Source organism: Ammospiza caudacuta, chromosome 13 (genome assembly GCF_027887145.1).
Source record: "Ammospiza caudacuta isolate bAmmCau1 chromosome 13, bAmmCau1.pri, whole genome shotgun sequence".
NCBI classification, from domain to species: Eukaryota; Metazoa; Chordata; class Aves; order Passeriformes; family Passerellidae; genus Ammospiza; species Ammospiza caudacuta.
Genome location: NC_080605.1, coordinates 15,971,222 through 15,987,523, shown reverse-complemented (window position 1 = coordinate 15,987,523; position 16,302 = coordinate 15,971,222). Strand labels below are relative to the sequence as shown.

Here is a 16,302-nt window from a genome sequence, read left to right as displayed (position 1 = left end):
CCCCAAGGGCTAAATATATCTCTGTTTGTTTTTCTTTGCCCCAAAAAAACTTATCTTGCAGATCCCCATCCCGGAAACTAACTGGCCAAAGACTTAACAGATTTTTTTGTTAAGGACTTCAAAAGGCTGCTGGCAGCGGCAACTGGCTGTGATGCTCCCAGGGACACAAATCCTGACTGTCTGGAGATGCTCCCACAGACAAAGCCACTCTCTGTGCCAGAACAGGCAGCACGGAGCTCACAGGAGCACTTACAGAAGTGGCCTCATGTAAAACCTTGCAGGAGTTGTGTGTGTCTAAAAGGAAATGGCTGAAAAACACCACAGACACAGTTTTATGAAATGAGGAAACAGATTTTTACTGTTCAGAAGTCCTGGACAGACATGGAATAAAAGATTCAGGGCATCACATCAGCATTCTGTTCCAAGTACCTGAGAAGTTGCAGCTGACCAACCCATAGGGACAAAAGGATAAAAAGGAGTTTCTCCCAAGGGACAATGTCCAGCCTGCAATCCCCTGGGTCATCATCCACCTGGGGTGCTGATCACACAGGGAAAAGTGTGGAGCCTGGGCAGGAGCCACCACCCTTTGACTCACCTGTGGGCACTGCCCTCCCAGCCCAGGCAAACACTGACACTGTCCCTTCCAGGGCTCACCCACACCTGGCAGCAGCTCTTGTTCTTTGGCAAAAGGATCAGACACTGAAATGTCTCTACAGAGGCAGCAGCGTGAGAGGGACACAACATGACTCAGGAGCTTGTCCGAGCTGGCTTACAGTAGCAAAGCACTCAGGGAAGAGGATCCAGCTCCATGTCCTTCCCTCTTGCTACTCAAAACATGCCCAGAGCCTCCCAAACAACAATCTGGCAGTGCTACTTCCCACTGTGTGAGACACTCTCCCTTTAGTAGCAGCTTCCCACGCTACCTTCTTCCTCCTTCCCATAAGGCATCTATGGCTTTTGAAGATTTTTTTTCTTCTTTTAAAAAAATCAGCAAAATTAGCGACGGTGGGATGTCTGGAACCGCCAGTGCTGACTGCAGCACATCCAGCAGCGAGGATGAAATCTGCTACAAGCACACTTTTCTTCAGCCAGCAGCTCAAACTGGAAGTGGCCAACTTGAGGCCACCAACGCCGCAGAGACGCTGAGCAGGCAAGAAGAGCGCAGAGGTGCGTGACAGCCCACGGCACGCAGAGCTGTGCCAGACTGCAGCCTTGTTCCAGTGTCAGGCTCTTCGGGGCTCCAAAAGGCACAGCCCCACCTGCCCTACCTCAGGGGGAAGGAGAAGTACTTGTTCCCTGACTTGCAGCGGATTTGCTCCCATTGGATACGCAGCAGGAATTCTGACTCCTCAAACCCATCCACAATGTCCTGGAAAATAGAGGCAGGAGTCAGTACCAGGAGAGTGGATGTGCCAGAGGATGGAGTTGGCAGCTCCCTGTCTGAAGGAAGTCACAGATAAAGCCATTTGCACCTGGGAGCCTCTGACTTCCCTCAGGAGGGTGATTTAACTCACGCTCCCCTCTAAAGCTTCTCATCTTTCACCCCACTGAAGTTTGTCCTGCTTGGTTGAAGAGAATGTCCCACTCTGCACCCCTGGCAGGGAGATGTGGCTGGAGTCCAGCTCTGCCCTCCCCCTGCCCTCCACACCACCCCACGTCTGTGGGGACACACCTGGAGCTCCCGCAGACACTGCCCCTCCAGCCTGCCAGCCAGGTCCCCCACGCACCAGGCCAAGCTGATGTGGAACGATGGGTCCTGAAGGCAAAACAAACAGGGGTAAGGATGTGAGGGCTAAAGGAGGCTTTGGTGAATGCACAGAGCCACAGTGGGAAGGCTGGCATGATGCTGCTGCCCTGCCTGGGCTCACAGAGGCTGGAGGATCCCAAAGCTGGGAGTCCCCTCTGCCAAATCACCAGCTGCAGAGCTGATATGGACAGTGCTGGAGGCAAGAGGAGACCTGGGCTTCCCACCCCAGCCCCTTTGGACTCCATGGGCAAGGCTGCCTGGCTCCCAGCCTCCCTGTGCTCAACTCTGCAGCTGTGGGACAATCTCTCAGCACTGGTCCTGGAGCAGGTACATGTGCCACTGCTGAATAATCCACATGAGCTCCCTGCTCAGCTCTAGGCACAGACAAACTGGGCTCTGGCCCTTCAAAATCCCAAACCTGTTCCCAAAGCTAATACTAAGCAAAAAGGCTGGACTAATGCCCAAGAGAGCTGCCCAAGGCAAAGACACAAGGATTGTCCTCAGTCCCACAGTGCCCATTCTATCCTAGGACAACCCCGTTTCCATGCACAGCAGGGCAGCCACTGCAACTGGCTCCTGTTTACTCGAGTGAACATCTCACAGGGAACCAGCCAACATGTCCAGACTGGCAGGGGAGCAAGCAGGAACGCCTCACCTTGTAGAATGTGGGAAGGTCAAATTCCTCTAGAACGCCATCCACCTCCGAGACCAGCTCCAGCAGCTGGAAATGCCCAGCAGAGACCTCCAAGCCAATAAAGGTCCTAAAGAAAGGCAAGGAGAGACTGCAAGCACCCTTTCATGCTGCAGAAAGCAGAGCCCTAAGAATACACAGCCCTTCATTCCTACCAGGCAAGTTCCCTATTCCCTAACACAGGGAAATCTGAGGAATGCCAGGTTTAAGCATCCAGGGATGCTGATTGTATTCTGAAAAAAACAGAAGATGTGGTGGCAGGAGAAGCAGGACTGGATGATAAACCATGTAGATTTACTAGATTAGCCTAGTACATTTTGGGACATGAAAATCAGTTTTCTAGGCAAAGGATGCACTGGGTGGGAATTTCAGCAGAGTGCCGTGCCCATGCAGGAGCTGCATTAAAAAAGTGGAAGTTGCTGGAGAGAGGAAGCAGGGAATGGGAAGTACCAGGCTGGAGAGATGTGACAAAGAAGTCAGCACCTCCTCCAGGACTGTTGGGATGACACTTTCCAGAGTCATTTAAGAGTCATCATTTCTTCCCCTCCAGGAGGGAAGCAGAAGATTCAAGTGTCACTCAGGTTCCACATCCACTTTTTCCTACCCATGACAATCTTGGGCTGCCTTTCCCACCAGATTCAGCAACTTTCTGCAATTTTAATCACCTTTGCTTTGACATTCAAAAAAACCTTAATTGCATTCCGTTGGAATCAGGCCTCTGAGCTGACGCCCAGGAGAATTAGCACCATCTCAGCTATTTCTCTCCAGCTCTTGGAAGACCTGCACTACAATTTCACGACTGGCACTGCTGCCAAAAGAGGTGGTCCCACTCTGCTCGCCCCAGGCTGTGCACACCAGCTAATGAGACCAAAAGCTTGCAGAGAATCAGTGCCAAAGCCAAAAATTTGTACAGATGGCTGGGGAAAGGTGTGAAATGTCTGGAGATGATCCGGAGGTGATCACAGACTGTGTTGTCACACAGCCCAACTGTGGGACAGGCAGGGTGACACTCCCCATCCACACAGCACCTTGCTCAGACGTCTCCTGGGGCAGGCAGGCTGCTCACTGTGCACTCACCTGGTTTTGTTCTGGTTGGTGTAAACCTTCACCTGGTCAGCTACGCAGAAGAACCTGAAATAAGAAAGATCCTATTTCAGCTGCAGAGGAAAAAAAATAAAAAAGTAGAAGATGAGGAGGGGCCAGGATTGTTACCAAGCCATGGAAAGATAGAGGCAAATATATGCTGCAATCAGACCAAATTGGTGCAACCAGAACCTCTTGGGGCTCAAATTAATTAATTCCCCTCCCATTTCCAGCCCTCCAAAGCCTGCACAGTGACAGAAACCCTGAAGCAGCTGATGCTCAGGCAGTGCCTGAGCCTGATGTAAGCAACAAAACCACCCATGGTTTAGAGGATGGCACAGCTCTGGCCTGATACTGAAAAGCCAAAACCTGACGTGTCTGGTGCCAGATCCCGAGGCAGTGAAGAAAAATCCCCAGGGCTTTAATGTGCTGCCAGCACCAGCCCAGGGACACCTTAGGGCGTGGATGCTGGCAAAGCACGGGTCCCGAGGGCAGGGGACGGTGTGCGGAGCGCCCTGCCGGGGCTCTGCCAAACCCACCTGTGGAAGGCGGCCAGGCGCTCCCGGAGGCAGCGGACGAAGGGCTCGATCCAGTGGTAGCGCAGCACCACGCACTGCGAGAGGCTCAGGTGGAACTCCTCCATGGCAGCCAGCGACGGCACGAAGGTGCGGGCGTGGGACACGAGCAGCTCCAGCAGCTCCAGGAACTCCTCCTGGGCAGTGTCTGCGGGGCAGCGCCGTCAGAGGGGCCGCGCATTCCCGCCGGGACCGGGGGGCAGCGGCTGAGCTCCGTCCCGCCATCCTCCCGGTGCCATCCCGGTCCCGGTGCCATCCCGCTCGCGGTCCCGGTCCATCCCAATCCCGGTGCCGGTACCTACAGGGCAGGTAGACGTGCGTGGCCCAGTTGCCCCGCTCGTGGGGGAAGCCTCGCACGCGGCCGCCGTGCCGGGAGCTGTCATCGCTCACGGCCTCATCCGGGTCCGGGTCTCCGGGCAGGCCGGCGGGCACGGGCAGGCGGGGGCGGCCGGCGCTGCGGGACCGGAGCGGGGTGAGAACGAGGAAGAGGAGGAGGAAGGCCGCGCGCTCCCGCCGCCTCCCGCGCGCTCCCGCCGCCACCACCCCACCGCACCCACCTGGCCCCGGGGGGCCCCTGCGCGCCGCCGCCCCGGCTCCCCCCTTCCTCCTCCTGCTCCTCCTCGGAGCTGCTGTAGCCCACCAGCGCGGCCCTCATGGCCGCGGCCCCGCCGCCACGGCCCGCTCCTCGCTGGCAGCGCAGTTGCCGGCGCGGCCCGGCAGGGGGCAGCACCCGCCGCGCCCGCCCCGCCTCCTCCGCCGCCGCCGCGGCCGCCCCGGCCCGGCCCGCTCCGCTCGCTCCGCTGCGCTCCCGCCCGCCGCTCGCTCCCTTCCCTCCCTCCCCTCTTCCCTCCCGGCTCCCGCCTCCACGCCAGCGCAGGGCTCGGGCGCAGCGCGCAGGCCGCGGCCCTCCCGCCGGCGAGGCCTCCTCCCGCCGTAGGTGATCGGCCCGGCCGCCGCCGCCGCCCTTTGTGTGCGCCTCGCCGGGGCGGGGGCGGCCCCGGGCGGGCAGCGACCCCCTACACCCGACCCAGCGCGGGGCCTCCCGGCGCGGCGGCGGTGAAGGCCTCGGGGCGCCGTCCCCGCGCTGCCAGCGGGGCCGCCCGATGGGGAGCGGCGAGCGGCGGGCCGGGCCTGGCCGCGGGCTGCGGCGGCGGCGGCTGCTGGTGGCCTGCGAGCTCCCCGGCCGCCCCCGCGCCCCGCGGCCCTGAGGCGGCCCGGGCCCGGCGGGAGCAGCCGGGCCATGCCGAGCAGGCCGCCTCGCCAGTTTGAAAGTACCTCTGCGCTCCCGACCGCGCTCCCTAAATGGTTGTCGCTTCCCACCTCCCACGGAGGGATGAGTTAGGCTGGAGCTGGCGCCGACGCGGGTCCCCGCGCAGAGCCCTCGGTAAGCCAAGGTTGGTATCGCTCTCCCCTGCGAGGGGCACAGTCCTACCTCCCCGTTAGCCCGGGATGCCCCGCCGGTGGGTTCGTCCTGCTGCGGTTGGCGGTGTGTGCGGGGGAAGGTGGCGCCCGGGCTGGGCTGAAGTTTCGTGTCCCGCCGAGCACGGTGCAGGTACCGGCGCTGCGAGCCCTCGCTCCGTCAAGGTGAGCTCTGTAGGAGAAGGAGAGCATCCTGCGTGCCGGCAGGGCTGCGATGGTGCCTCTGGGGGCTTTACTGCCCCAAACTGCTGGAGCACAAAATAATGAAGTGTCCCCACAGTCAGAGCCCTACCTGAGCTGTGGGGCTCAACCCAGTCTCAACTGAGTGCCATTGGAGGTGGGGATGCTAGGGAATGGGATTCTCTGGTGCTCTCTATTGCATAGTTTTAAACATAAAAAATATTCTTGTGGTAGACCAAGGATTTCCTTACCCCGAGGGCAGATGTTTTGATGCAGACATGGGGATGCTCTCAAGGCTCAGGCGTGCTGGTGGCTGCTGCTCACCAGGGCTTGTACCTTCTTCTCTCTTGAGGTGTGTTGACACTGCTGCTATCTGCTGCTCGCTGGTGGGTCTTATTCTTCTCTAAGCTGGTGCCAGGTTTTATTGGACATCTCACTTTTCAGTGAGCCTGATGATGCTCTGTGGCAAGGCCAGGCTGCAGCTCTGGCATAGGTTGGTTGGCTTCAGTGTAATTTTATTGCAGGGTTTGGTAGGAGGTTCTGCTAAGCCACTGCTTTAATTCTACTTTTATCTTCACAGAGTGATCCCTGTGTCTGAGGATAGGATAACACTGAGGGCAAATATTCTCCTGAGCTCCCTGGCTCTTCCAGTCTCAAGCGCTGCCCAGAGAAGGGGAAATGCTTTGCATGCATCCCTTGAGTAATGGGCTCGATATCCAGGCTGCAGGAGGAGCAGAACCATTTCAAAGAGCTGTTTCAGCTGGAGTGGGATGATGTCAAGATGTGTAAAATCTAAACCAGTAGCTTCTTGATTGCATAGTGTTTGGTGCATAGCCTGTGCAGAGAGACCAATGTCCTGGGACAGGGCCATAGCAGTGCTGGAGATCCAGTGACCACTCAGGGCTGAGCTGAGCAGGCCCTGCGCAGTTGTGCTGGCTCTCGTGAGAGCACAACACCCAAACTGTGTCCAAGCTGAGCCCAGCCCTTTCCAGGCTGAGAACTCCTTGTCCCAGGCCCTTTGCACAGCAGCAAGTAGAGCTCTGGTTCCACTGGCTTCCTGGTAGCTTTTCAGGGATGCAGGAGAGTTTTCAAAGAGAGCCATGAGGGAAGGTTGATGGAGAATTGCCCATGTTTCTTCTAACACCTGACATGAGCTGTCTTCTTTCCTGCAGAGAGAGCTGCTCCCTGGGTTGCATCCTGTGCCACTCACAAGTGTGAGCACGTCGCAGCCAGCACGGAGAAGATCCTCCTGCCCTCTTCAAGGCACTTGCCTCTGCCTCCTGTTCCTTTGTCCAAAAGAAGGAAAAGCCAGACCAAATCAGTCCATAAAGAACCTGTGCTGGTCTAAGGAGGAGGCCTGGAGTCCCTTCACCACTTTTCTTCCCAGGATCCTGGCTGTGGGCTGGATTTTCTGGTCTCAGCTTGAGGGGATCATTTACAGGGAATCAGGATCTCAGAATCTTTGTGTCTTGCTTTTACTTGAACCCTTTCATCCGGGAAGCTGAAGCTATCACTGCTAAAATCCCATTTTTTTCCCCAAGCATGTCAGAAAGCTGGCAGCAGCAACAGCAGCAACCACAGCAGCCGCCGCCACCGCAGCAGCACCACGCTGGGGCAGCCGCCCTCCCAGAGCACTCCATCCCTCCCAGCACTGCTGACAACCCCCTGGGCTGTGCCGTGTACGGCATCCTGCTCCAGCCAGACCCTGGACTGCAGCACCACCAGCACGCCCCCATCCAGGCTGGAGAGCCGTCCCACAAGTGCGGTGTGTGTGGCCATGACCTCGCCCACCTCTCCAACCCCCACGAGCACCAGTGCTTGCCAAGCCATGACCGCTCTTTCCAGTGTACCCAGTGCCTGAAGATCTTCCACCAGGCCACCGACCTCCTCGAACACCAGTGTATCCAGGTGGAGCAGAAGCCCTTCGTGTGTGGGGTTTGCAAGATGGGTTTCTCCCTCCTGACCTCGCTGGCGCAGCACCACAACGTGCACAACGGCAACGCCATGAAGTGCTCCATCTGTGAGAAGACCTACAAGCCTCCCGAGGTAGAGCATCCACAGCCTCTCGACCCCTCGGAGAAGCCCTACAGCTGCTCCATCTGTCAGAAAACCTTCAAGCACCTCTCAGAGCTGTCCCGGCACGAGCGCATCCACACGGGCGAGAAGCCGTACAAGTGCACGCTGTGTGACAAGAGCTTCAGCCAGTCCTCCCACCTGGTGCACCACAAACGGACGCACAGCTCCGAGCGGCCCTACAAGTGCACGGTGTGCGAGAAGACCTTCAAGCACCGCTCCCACCTGGTGCGCCACATGTACGCCCACTCGGGGGAGCACCTCTTCAAGTGCAACGTCTGCGAGCTGCACTTCAAGGAATCCTCGGAGCTGCTGCAGCACCCCTGCACGCCCAGCGGGGAGCGGCCCTTCCGCTGCGGGGAGTGCCAGAAGGCCTTCAAGCGCCCCTCGGACCTGCGGCAGCACGAGCGCACGCACAGCGAGGAGCGGCCCTTCAAGTGCGACCTGTGCCAGATGAGCTTCAAGCAGCAGTACGCGCTCATGCGCCACCGCCGCACGCACAAGACTGAGGAGCGCTTCAAGTGCAACCTGTGCGAGAAGGGCTTCGTGCAGCCCTCGCACCTGGTGTACCACCAGCACGTGCACGGCATAGAGAACCTCTTCAAGTGCAACGTGTGCCAGAAAGGCTTCAACCAGTCCTCGGAACTGCTGCGGCACAAGTGCGTGCAGAACGCGGAGCGGCCCTTCAAGTGCGCGGTGTGCAACAAGTCCTACAAGCGGGCCTCGGCTCTGCAGAAGCACCAGCTGGCCCACTGCGCCGAGAAGCCGCTCAAGTGCACGCTCTGCGAGAGACGTTTCTTCTCCTCCTCGGAGTTCGTGCAGCACCGCTGCGACCCAGCCCGCGAGAAGCCCCTCAAGTGCCCCGACTGCGAGAAGCGGTTCAAGTACGCGTCGGACCTGCAGCGGCACCGGCGCGTGCACACGGGCGAGAAGCCCTACAAGTGCTCCTCCTGCGAGAAGGCCTTCAAGCAGCGCGAGCACCTCAACAAGCACCACAGCGTGCACGCCCGCGAGCAGCAGTACAAGTGCATGTGGTGCGGGGAGAGGTTCCTGGACCTGGGCCTGCTGCAGGAGCACAGCGTGCAGCACACGGCCGAGGGTGCCTACCAGGTGGCCGCCTGCTTGCCCTGAGCCTCCCGCCCCACCCTGGCTTTCAGCTTGCATGGGACGCTCCCGAGCCTCGGCCTTCCCTCTCCAACCTCCAGGGAGTGTGGGGGAAAGGGGGGGCACGGCGTGTGGGCAGGTAAACTTTCCTCTGGCCTCAGATATGCCACCTGTGTGGAAGTAGCAACAGACGACGTGGACATCTCAAAGGGGTGGAAAGGAAAGGAGGGAGGTGAAGGGAGGAAGCTGTGCCTGTAGATGCCTGGTGTTCCCTGGACTGTACTTTGTGCTGTACCTGCAGTTCCAGTCCTGGGAGCTCAGCTGTCTGTTGCAGGCACCAGCTCTTTGCGTGCAGCCTTTTTCCCCTGTCCTGCCTGGCAGGGTTGGTGGGGAGGATTGGGTGACTCTCCTTCTGGAGAGGCTTTAGGAGCAAGGCAGAGGCAGCCCTCCCTTCTCCCAGGGAGTGCTGCTTGGCATAGAGATGGCAGGTTTCTGCTGCTGGGGTCTCCCAACTTGGTCCAGGCTCAGTTGAGGGCATCATTTCAGATCATTAGTGTTGATTGACTGCCCCAACCTCCCCTGCTCTCCCTCCTTCTAGAGTGTTGAAAGGGAAAAGCCATGGGGCTCCACAGCTCCAAAAAGCACTTTGGCATTGCTGCTTTTGCAGTGGCTGGCTGTCACACTCTGCAGGGGTCTGAGTGAGCCTGCCTGCCCCCTGTCCCTGCCAGCTGCACAGGGAGCTGTAGGAAGCTGCCACCAGAAAGCATGGCAAGGAGCACTGGGACAGTCTGCCTGGGGGGAGATCATGGATTCTCCCTTTCTAGAGACATTCAAAACCCACCTGGACAAATTTCTGTGTAACCTGCTTTAGGTGACCCTAACTTAGCAGGAGGGTTGGACTAGATAATCTCCAAAGGTCCTTCCAGCCCTAACAGTTCCATGGTTCTGTTACAGCATTCATTCCCTGCTCCCAACCAAAAGCCTGCCATTCCAGAGCTGCTTCCCAAGGCATTTCCCCTCTCCTGCCTTGCCTCCAGCCCCTGAGCACCCTTGGGCTGACTGTGGTACCTCCAGCAGGGTCAGGCAATGGCTGTCACAGCTCCAACACTAAGGGGTGAGATGAACACTACAATAACCTACAGCTGCAGAGGTGTTGCCACGGCCAGCATAACCCACAGCATGTGCCAGGGGCTTGGTGTCTGATTTGCTGGAGGAACCAGAGTGAGTCAGGAGAATCCTTTATAGCCTGCAGGCTCAGCTCCTTGGGGAGGGCAAAGTTAGCAGTGGGTAAAGGAGAAGTCTATTTTTCCCCTCTTGCAGGAGTCCTGTTTTACCCCTTTGCCCTTTCTTTACCTCGTCTGTATTCTTCAGGTTTTGCACACTTCTTGTAAACATCACTTCAAAATAAATCTCCCCTAGCAAGGTTGATGCAGCCTCAGGTGTTTTCATCTGCAGGAATTTTCAGGCTTCTCATGTCCCAGAGATCCATTACATGTCAGTTAGATGCCTTGGAGGTTGAAGATGTGCCTACTAGGTTGTCCCCCAGCCTTCCCCCTCCATCTTTGGAGATACTGAGTGTCCATCTGTGGAGGTGTTCAGGCCCTGGCTGGATGTGGTCCTGAACAATATGCTGTAGCTGACCTGTCCAAGCAAGGAGTTGGACCTGGGGGTCTTCAGAGGTCCCTGCCAGCCTCAGCCCATCTCTGGTGTTGGCTGGTGCTCCTGTGAGGTTGCAGTGAGCAGCCAGGGTGTTGCCCGTGTGCTGCACAAGGACAAGGTTATGGCTGTTGTCCATGGCAAGTGTAGACAGATTAACCTTGCAGAACTGGGCCTGCATCCTTGTCTGAAAGGTGGAGAAAGGCTTTAGTTTTCCATTTCCAGCACAGTGTGGGGGAACAGGGTGCATTTTGAGGGGCTGGGACAGGGAAGTGACAGGGTAGACCCTGGGGCTGAGTCTTCTTCATGTGCAACTTAAAGGTGATTAAAACAGACTGTGCTCTCTCTGCTGCCCAAGGAAGAGGGACCCATGATGGTTGTCTTACTTTGTGCTGCCTCAAAGATGTAGAACTTCCTACCAAGTTTTCCATCTGTGTTTCTTTTTCCTCTTTTTTTTTGTTCTACCTTTTTTTTTTTTTTTATAAAAGCAGTTTGTTAAAATTCATTAAAAATACTGTATAGTTTAACTTGATGTCATACTGAATCTTTAAAAAAACAAAAGAGATGTGGTAACTTGGATTTTTAAAGAGCTCTTTAGTTCTAGGTAACTGGTTTTTGCTGTTTAATATGTAGTAAGCTCAGTGTATGCTTTACTGTAGGAGTAAAAGAGAGTCCAAACAAAGGAAGGCTAATCCTGTCTTTGCAGAAGGGCTTGGTGGTGATGGAGGCTCGAATGTGGGACCAGATGAGGGCTGTGGCACCTTCCTGAACCCTTGCTCTGTTCTTTCCTTGGGCCATGGCTCCTCTGCTCTTTGCCAGCACAAGCTGCCAGGGGTTCAGTGGTCACTGGCAGCCAGGATCAGTGCCCAGGGCTCAGAGCTTGCAGAGAGGCTCAGCTTTGCCAGGAGGGGATTGTGAGATAGAGTCAGCTGCTGCCTCCATGGGCTTTTGTGGCGCTGCTGTTTCTTTCTAGAGCAGCAGAGGAGGGTTTGGAGAAATCATCAGCTGGATCAGCTGGCTGTGCCCTGCTCTGTTCCCTCCCCAGGAGCCTGGGTGACTGCCTGGCACCTGGGGCAGAGGAGGGTGGTGCTGGGCCCAGACACAGCTCCACACTGTGCAGAGCCATGGGGCTGCCAGGTGCTGTCCCCTTGGTGCAGCTGGACACAGGGACTGTTGGGGGGTGTTTCTCTTCTGCTGAGCAGCTGGGAAAGCCCTGGGTATCCCAGTGAGGCTCTGCCTAGGATGTGGCAGTGGCCAAGCAGTGCCCTGGGCAGAGAGACTCATCTGGGACCCCATGCCAGGGAGAGAGGGGATGCTGTGGGGAGCTTGGCAGGGGTGAGTCCAGGTCCAGGTCGTCAGCTGGTGAATAGGTGCCTCCAGGTTCAAAAACATCATGCATCAGGATTAGAACATTATTAGGCCTGGCTGTGAGTCCATGGTGATTCAGTCTCTTGTTTCATTTGCTGTCCTGCAGGAGCCCAGACCCAGCTGAAGCCCATGGAGAACATGCAGCTGGAGCTTGTGGGTGGGGTGGGCACTGAGTGGCCCCAGAGAGCTTTGGGTATATTTTTATAGGAGCATTTTCCAGCTGGAAGCAGCAGTGTTGCCTGCAGGGGTGGGGGAAGCAGCTCCATTGCCATTGCTGTGCCTTTAGGTCGGGTTGTGGCCAGTGAGGTGGGAGGAGGTGGCAGCAGCAGGAGGCACAGGAGCAGCACTGTGCTGCTGTGTGGGGAGGCACAGGCTGGCCTGGGGGCTGCTGTCCCTGGGGCATCACACTCAGGGCTCTGCTCACTGCTGGTGTTTCCTTTTCAAACCAAAGAGCAGCTGGGGCCAAAGCCCGCTGGGTAGTAAACCATGCCTCTACTCTGTACCTGTTGCACTTCACTTTTGGTGTTTATTTTGAGCAACTTTCAGGCTCCTTCCTCTGCTTGGCCTCTTGCATTCCTCACTGCCCTGCAGCACCCCAGAGAGTTCCTGTGCTGGAGCTGCTGTGCCATCAGCCCTGTGGGAAGTGCTCGAGGCAGTTCAGGGCCTGGTTGCAGCCCAGTGAGGATGCTGAGGGGCTGGGTAGGGGGGTTCCTCCCAAAGGATGGTTCTCCGTGGCAGGCAGGCTGAGCAGGTGGAGAGGAGGGTTAGGTTGGGCAGAGGTTTTGTGGGTGTTCTCCAGGACATAAGTCCTGCTCTCTAGGGCTGCTGTTCCTCTGGCTTCCTGGGTCCAGGAATAGGTAGTCTGTAACCTGGGCTTTTACTGATCTTCACTTGCCCTGACCCTACCTACAGGATGCCTTCAGCTGTCTCAGTCCCTTTCCTTCCTCAGTTTATACTTTTAAAGGACATTCTCAGCTTCTTTTCTTTGTTCAGTTCTTTATTTGTAAGCAGTGGTTTGTTTTTCATTCCTTCTTCCACACTGATTGTGAAGTCTCTTCTTTCCTTCCCACCTCTGCTCTCCCCAGCCCCAAATTCCTTTCCCAGGCTGAGGCTGGATCCTGGTGGTACCCAACCACTGATGGTGAGATCAGGTGTTTAGGACCCGAGTCTTGCTGCTCCTTGCCCACAGCAGGCCGTGCATTTCACTGGGCATGGGCAGTGCCTGTGACCTGGCAGCTTGGCATGGGATGCTGCCCGTGCTCTGACAAGTGAATCCAAGCCAGGACCAAGAGCCAGAGCAGAGCGGCAGGAAATGGGGACTGGGTTGGGAGCTGCCATTTCCATCTCCAAGGCTGGGGATTAGGTCAGTGAAGGACTGTCAGACATTCCTGGGAGGTGTCCTGGCACTGGGGTGGGCTCAGTGCAGTTGGTTCTCCTGGCAGTGCTGTGGAGCAGCTGTGTGCGTCAAGCAGGCAGCTGAGCTGAGTTAGCTGTGGCAGGGACACCCCTGGGACCATGGGATGCTCAGGTGGCCATGCCAGCTCTCCAGTGAGCAGGTGCCATCTCTGCAGTCTGGGTGGGAAGATGTTCATGCTCTGGTCTCAGGGCCCATGTGCTGGACTGGGGGACAAAGGGGAAAGCATCCTCTGACAGAGTTTTGGGACCATCTCTGGGCACTCAAGCCTGCTCTTGCAGGGAGAAGAGGAGGGAGGAGAGCACATTCTGCACTTCCCTTGGGTATTTACCATCAACTCCAGGCTGCAGCTGAAGCCTGACCATTACAGAATAGGCAAAACCCTCTTGTTGTACTTCAGAGTTGGACTCTTTCTCCATTGGGTGGTGAGTTTCCCTGTGGGAAGGTTCCTGTGCATGCAGGTGAAATCTGAGATTCAGTAAGGGCAGGCCAGTGAGGTTTGGGGCTGCAGCTGCCCCCAGGCTGGGTGAGCACCCAGCTCTCCCCAGCATCTCCTGGCAGCCACCCCTGGCACTCTGTGGATGTGAAGATGCTGCTCTCACAGCATGCCTGGGATGCTCAGTGGGGAGAGCAGGAGCACAGGTGGCAGCTGGACCGTGGGCTTGTTTCTGAGTGCCTCCAAGCGTGGATCTGAGGGACTTCATGGTCAGGGAGACTCCTGGGCACCTCCCAACCTGCGCTCACGACTCCAGCAGAGTTCCCAGGGCTGTCAGGAGTCACAGCCAAGGTTGCTGAAGTTTGTGTGGCTTGCAGTGCCTTTAACACTGCTCTCCATGTGTTTCTAAGATGATACTCCATGTATGTGTGTATATATATTGTAATAACACATCCCGCTCTTCTGTGTGAGTGTCAAATGGTTTTGCTTTACTAATAAATTTATAGTTATTTATACCTTCCTGTGGGTGTGTAAGGTTTCTGGAGAGGAGGCCATGTGCCAAGCACTGCCTCCTCATCTGTCTTCATGCTCTGTCTGGCTCTGTTTGGGGTTTTTTCATATTTTCTTTCTTTCCCCTGAACTTTTTTTGAAGTAGAATTGATGGTTCATCTTCCTGATAAGTAGAAGATGCAGGGTATGAGCAGGGTATGAGCAGGCTCCCAGGGGCTGAAAACAAGCACAAGCACAGTATTCTGAGTGGTTTTGCCCCTGCTAGAACTGGAATAATCCCTCCCCAGGGCAAAACTCCTCCCTGGGAGCTTCAGGGCAGGAGCAGGCAGGAGTCTCATCCTGCCAGAAGGGAGCAGCTGTTCAGGGGGCAGAAACTGCTGCATGTTGTGCTCTGGGATCCCAGCCCCACATCCAACTGTTCAAGCTTCTCCTGAGGGTTTGTTTTGCATCCCCCATCCTGTGATAGCAGGAGAGGAGCCTGCTACAGAGCTCTGGGGCCAGGCACGATGGCCAGGCACTTGTTGCCCACCAGGGTGGAGACACCATGGAGCCAGGGAAGGAGGAAGCAGGTCAGGGAGCTCTGGACATGCAGAAACAGGCTGGACATGGGCCACAGAAGCCATGCTGGATTCCAGGGTGTCATTGTGGCTAAGATTAGGGGCAGTGGGAAAGGCTGGCAGTCGTGCAGGGCTGGAGGTAAACGGATCAAGCACAATTGGCAGGCTCAGCAAGGGGAGGCTTAGCCCAGCCCAACGCAGATTTGCTGTGGTTGCTCAGGAGCTGGGGCAGAGCTGTGGGTGGAGCACCCTGGGCACATCACCTTGTGTCACCCCACGGGGCTTCAGCAGCTCCAGTGCTGCTCCTCTGCACATCCCTGCTCCCCCTGCCCATGGGTGAGACACCTGCCTTCCCTACATCGCTGCTGGTGAGTGCCTGGGGTACCTTTGGGATTTTGAGGCTGCTCAAACCTGTTTGATTTTAGGGTTTTTTTTTGCAGCACCCTGCACCAAAGGCAGGCAGGCTGCTGGAAGCCACACAGGACAGCTGAGTAATCCCATTTGCAGGCAGCACGGGGCTAATCCCCCAGAGCCCTGAGCCGATCGGGGTGGCTGGGGGGGCAGTGGCGAGCTGCAGTGGCCAGGGGAGCTCTCCGTGCCAGGGTGGCTGCCCAGGGAGGCAGTGCTGAGCCCGCGGGGGTAAGTGCCAGCCAGGGAGGCGAGGGAGGCTCTGCAGGGCCACCTCTGCCATCACAGGGGGTTTGGGGATCTGGAATAGCTGTGCTGGTCCATGGGGAGTGATGCTGAGAGGGCTGGGTGGTGTGGATGGAGGTTTGATCAGCTGCTGGGGGGAGGAAAGGCCACGGTGCTCCCTGCTCCAAATGGGGATGTGGGTCTGTGCCCTTCTTGCTCTTCGAAATGAGACCAAGGCCCTTTGCTGGCTGGCAAAAGGAGCTGCCACAACAGGTGGTGGCACCGCTGGGTGCCTGCAGTGCAGCAGGTGCATGAGGCTGCCAACTCTTTCATGTTCCTGAAGGCAAATCCTGGCTCCTTATTCCTGTTTCTTTTAGCAGCTAGTTTTGTGGGGACCCACAAATGTTTCTGCCCATTTCTTGTTCAGATCTGCCAGAGGAGCAGTCTCTGCCCTCCACTTTCTTTCCCAGACCAGGGACAGGGATATGGTCCAGGCTTTTACAGCTGCACAAGCTCAGGGTGAGGGAGGAGGAGCCCTTGGCTGACAAGGGGGGCTCGCTGCAGCCTCAGGGGGCTTTCTCCAGGATTGTTGGGGCTCGGTTGTGTGCATGGACCCTGGGCTTCTTTGGGACCAAAGCATGGGTGGAAATGCCTCTGCTGCAGGCACTGGCAGCTTTTCCTTGCTGTTCCCAGGGCGTTCGCAGCTCCTTAATCCCTTGTACCCAGTGAGAGATGCAAGATAATTAAATTGATTTCTGGCTGTCAGGCCTCAGGAGGTGTTTTACAGCCACTCTGCCCAGCTGTGGGGTCTGGGGGGTCTGTGGGAGAGTGCATGGAGGTGCAGGCAAGCAAAGGG

General features: G+C 57.0%; 2 protein-coding genes across 2 annotated transcripts; one reads left to right on the top strand and one right to left on the bottom strand.

The window, feature by feature from the left end:
• Positions 1–381: 381 nt before the first annotated feature.
• USB1 (U6 snRNA biogenesis phosphodiesterase 1) lies at positions 382–4,776 on the bottom strand. Its single transcript, XM_058813793.1, has 7 exons — positions 4,654–4,776; positions 4,399–4,550; positions 4,061–4,244; positions 3,516–3,569; positions 2,403–2,508; positions 1,673–1,756; positions 382–1,369 (listed from the first exon to the last, which is right to left on the bottom strand). The coding sequence occupies exons 1-7, from the start codon at positions 4,749–4,751 to the stop codon at positions 1,265–1,267; spliced, it is 783 nt and encodes a 260-aa protein (XP_058669776.1). The 5' UTR covers positions 4,752–4,776; the 3' UTR covers positions 382–1,264.
• Positions 4,777–5,304: 528 nt separating this feature from the next.
• ZNF319 (zinc finger protein 319) lies at positions 5,305–14,261 on the top strand. Its single transcript, XM_058813495.1, has 2 exons — positions 5,305–5,490; positions 6,868–14,261. The coding sequence occupies exon 2, from the start codon at positions 7,238–7,240 to the stop codon at positions 8,897–8,899; it is 1,662 nt and encodes a 553-aa protein (XP_058669478.1). The 5' UTR covers positions 5,305–5,490; positions 6,868–7,237; the 3' UTR covers positions 8,900–14,261.
• The last annotated feature ends 2,041 nt before the right edge of the window (positions 14,262–16,302 follow it).

Coding starts and splice junctions, on each gene's coding strand:
- USB1 (XM_058813793.1), bottom strand. CDS start 4,751: ATGAGGGCCGCGCTGGTGGGCTACAGCAGCTCCGAGGAGGAGCAGGAG. Junction 2,509..3,515: donor ACCAACCAGAACAAAACCAG/GTGAGTGCACAG, acceptor GCCTTTCTTTAG/GACCTTTATTGGCTTGGAGG. Junction 1,370..1,672: donor AGTGTCTGCGGGAGCTCCAG/GTGTGTCCCCAC, acceptor TCTATTTTCCAG/GACATTGTGGATGGGTTTGA.
- ZNF319 (XM_058813495.1), top strand. CDS start 7,238: ATGTCAGAAAGCTGGCAGCAGCAACAGCAGCAACCACAGCAGCCGCCG.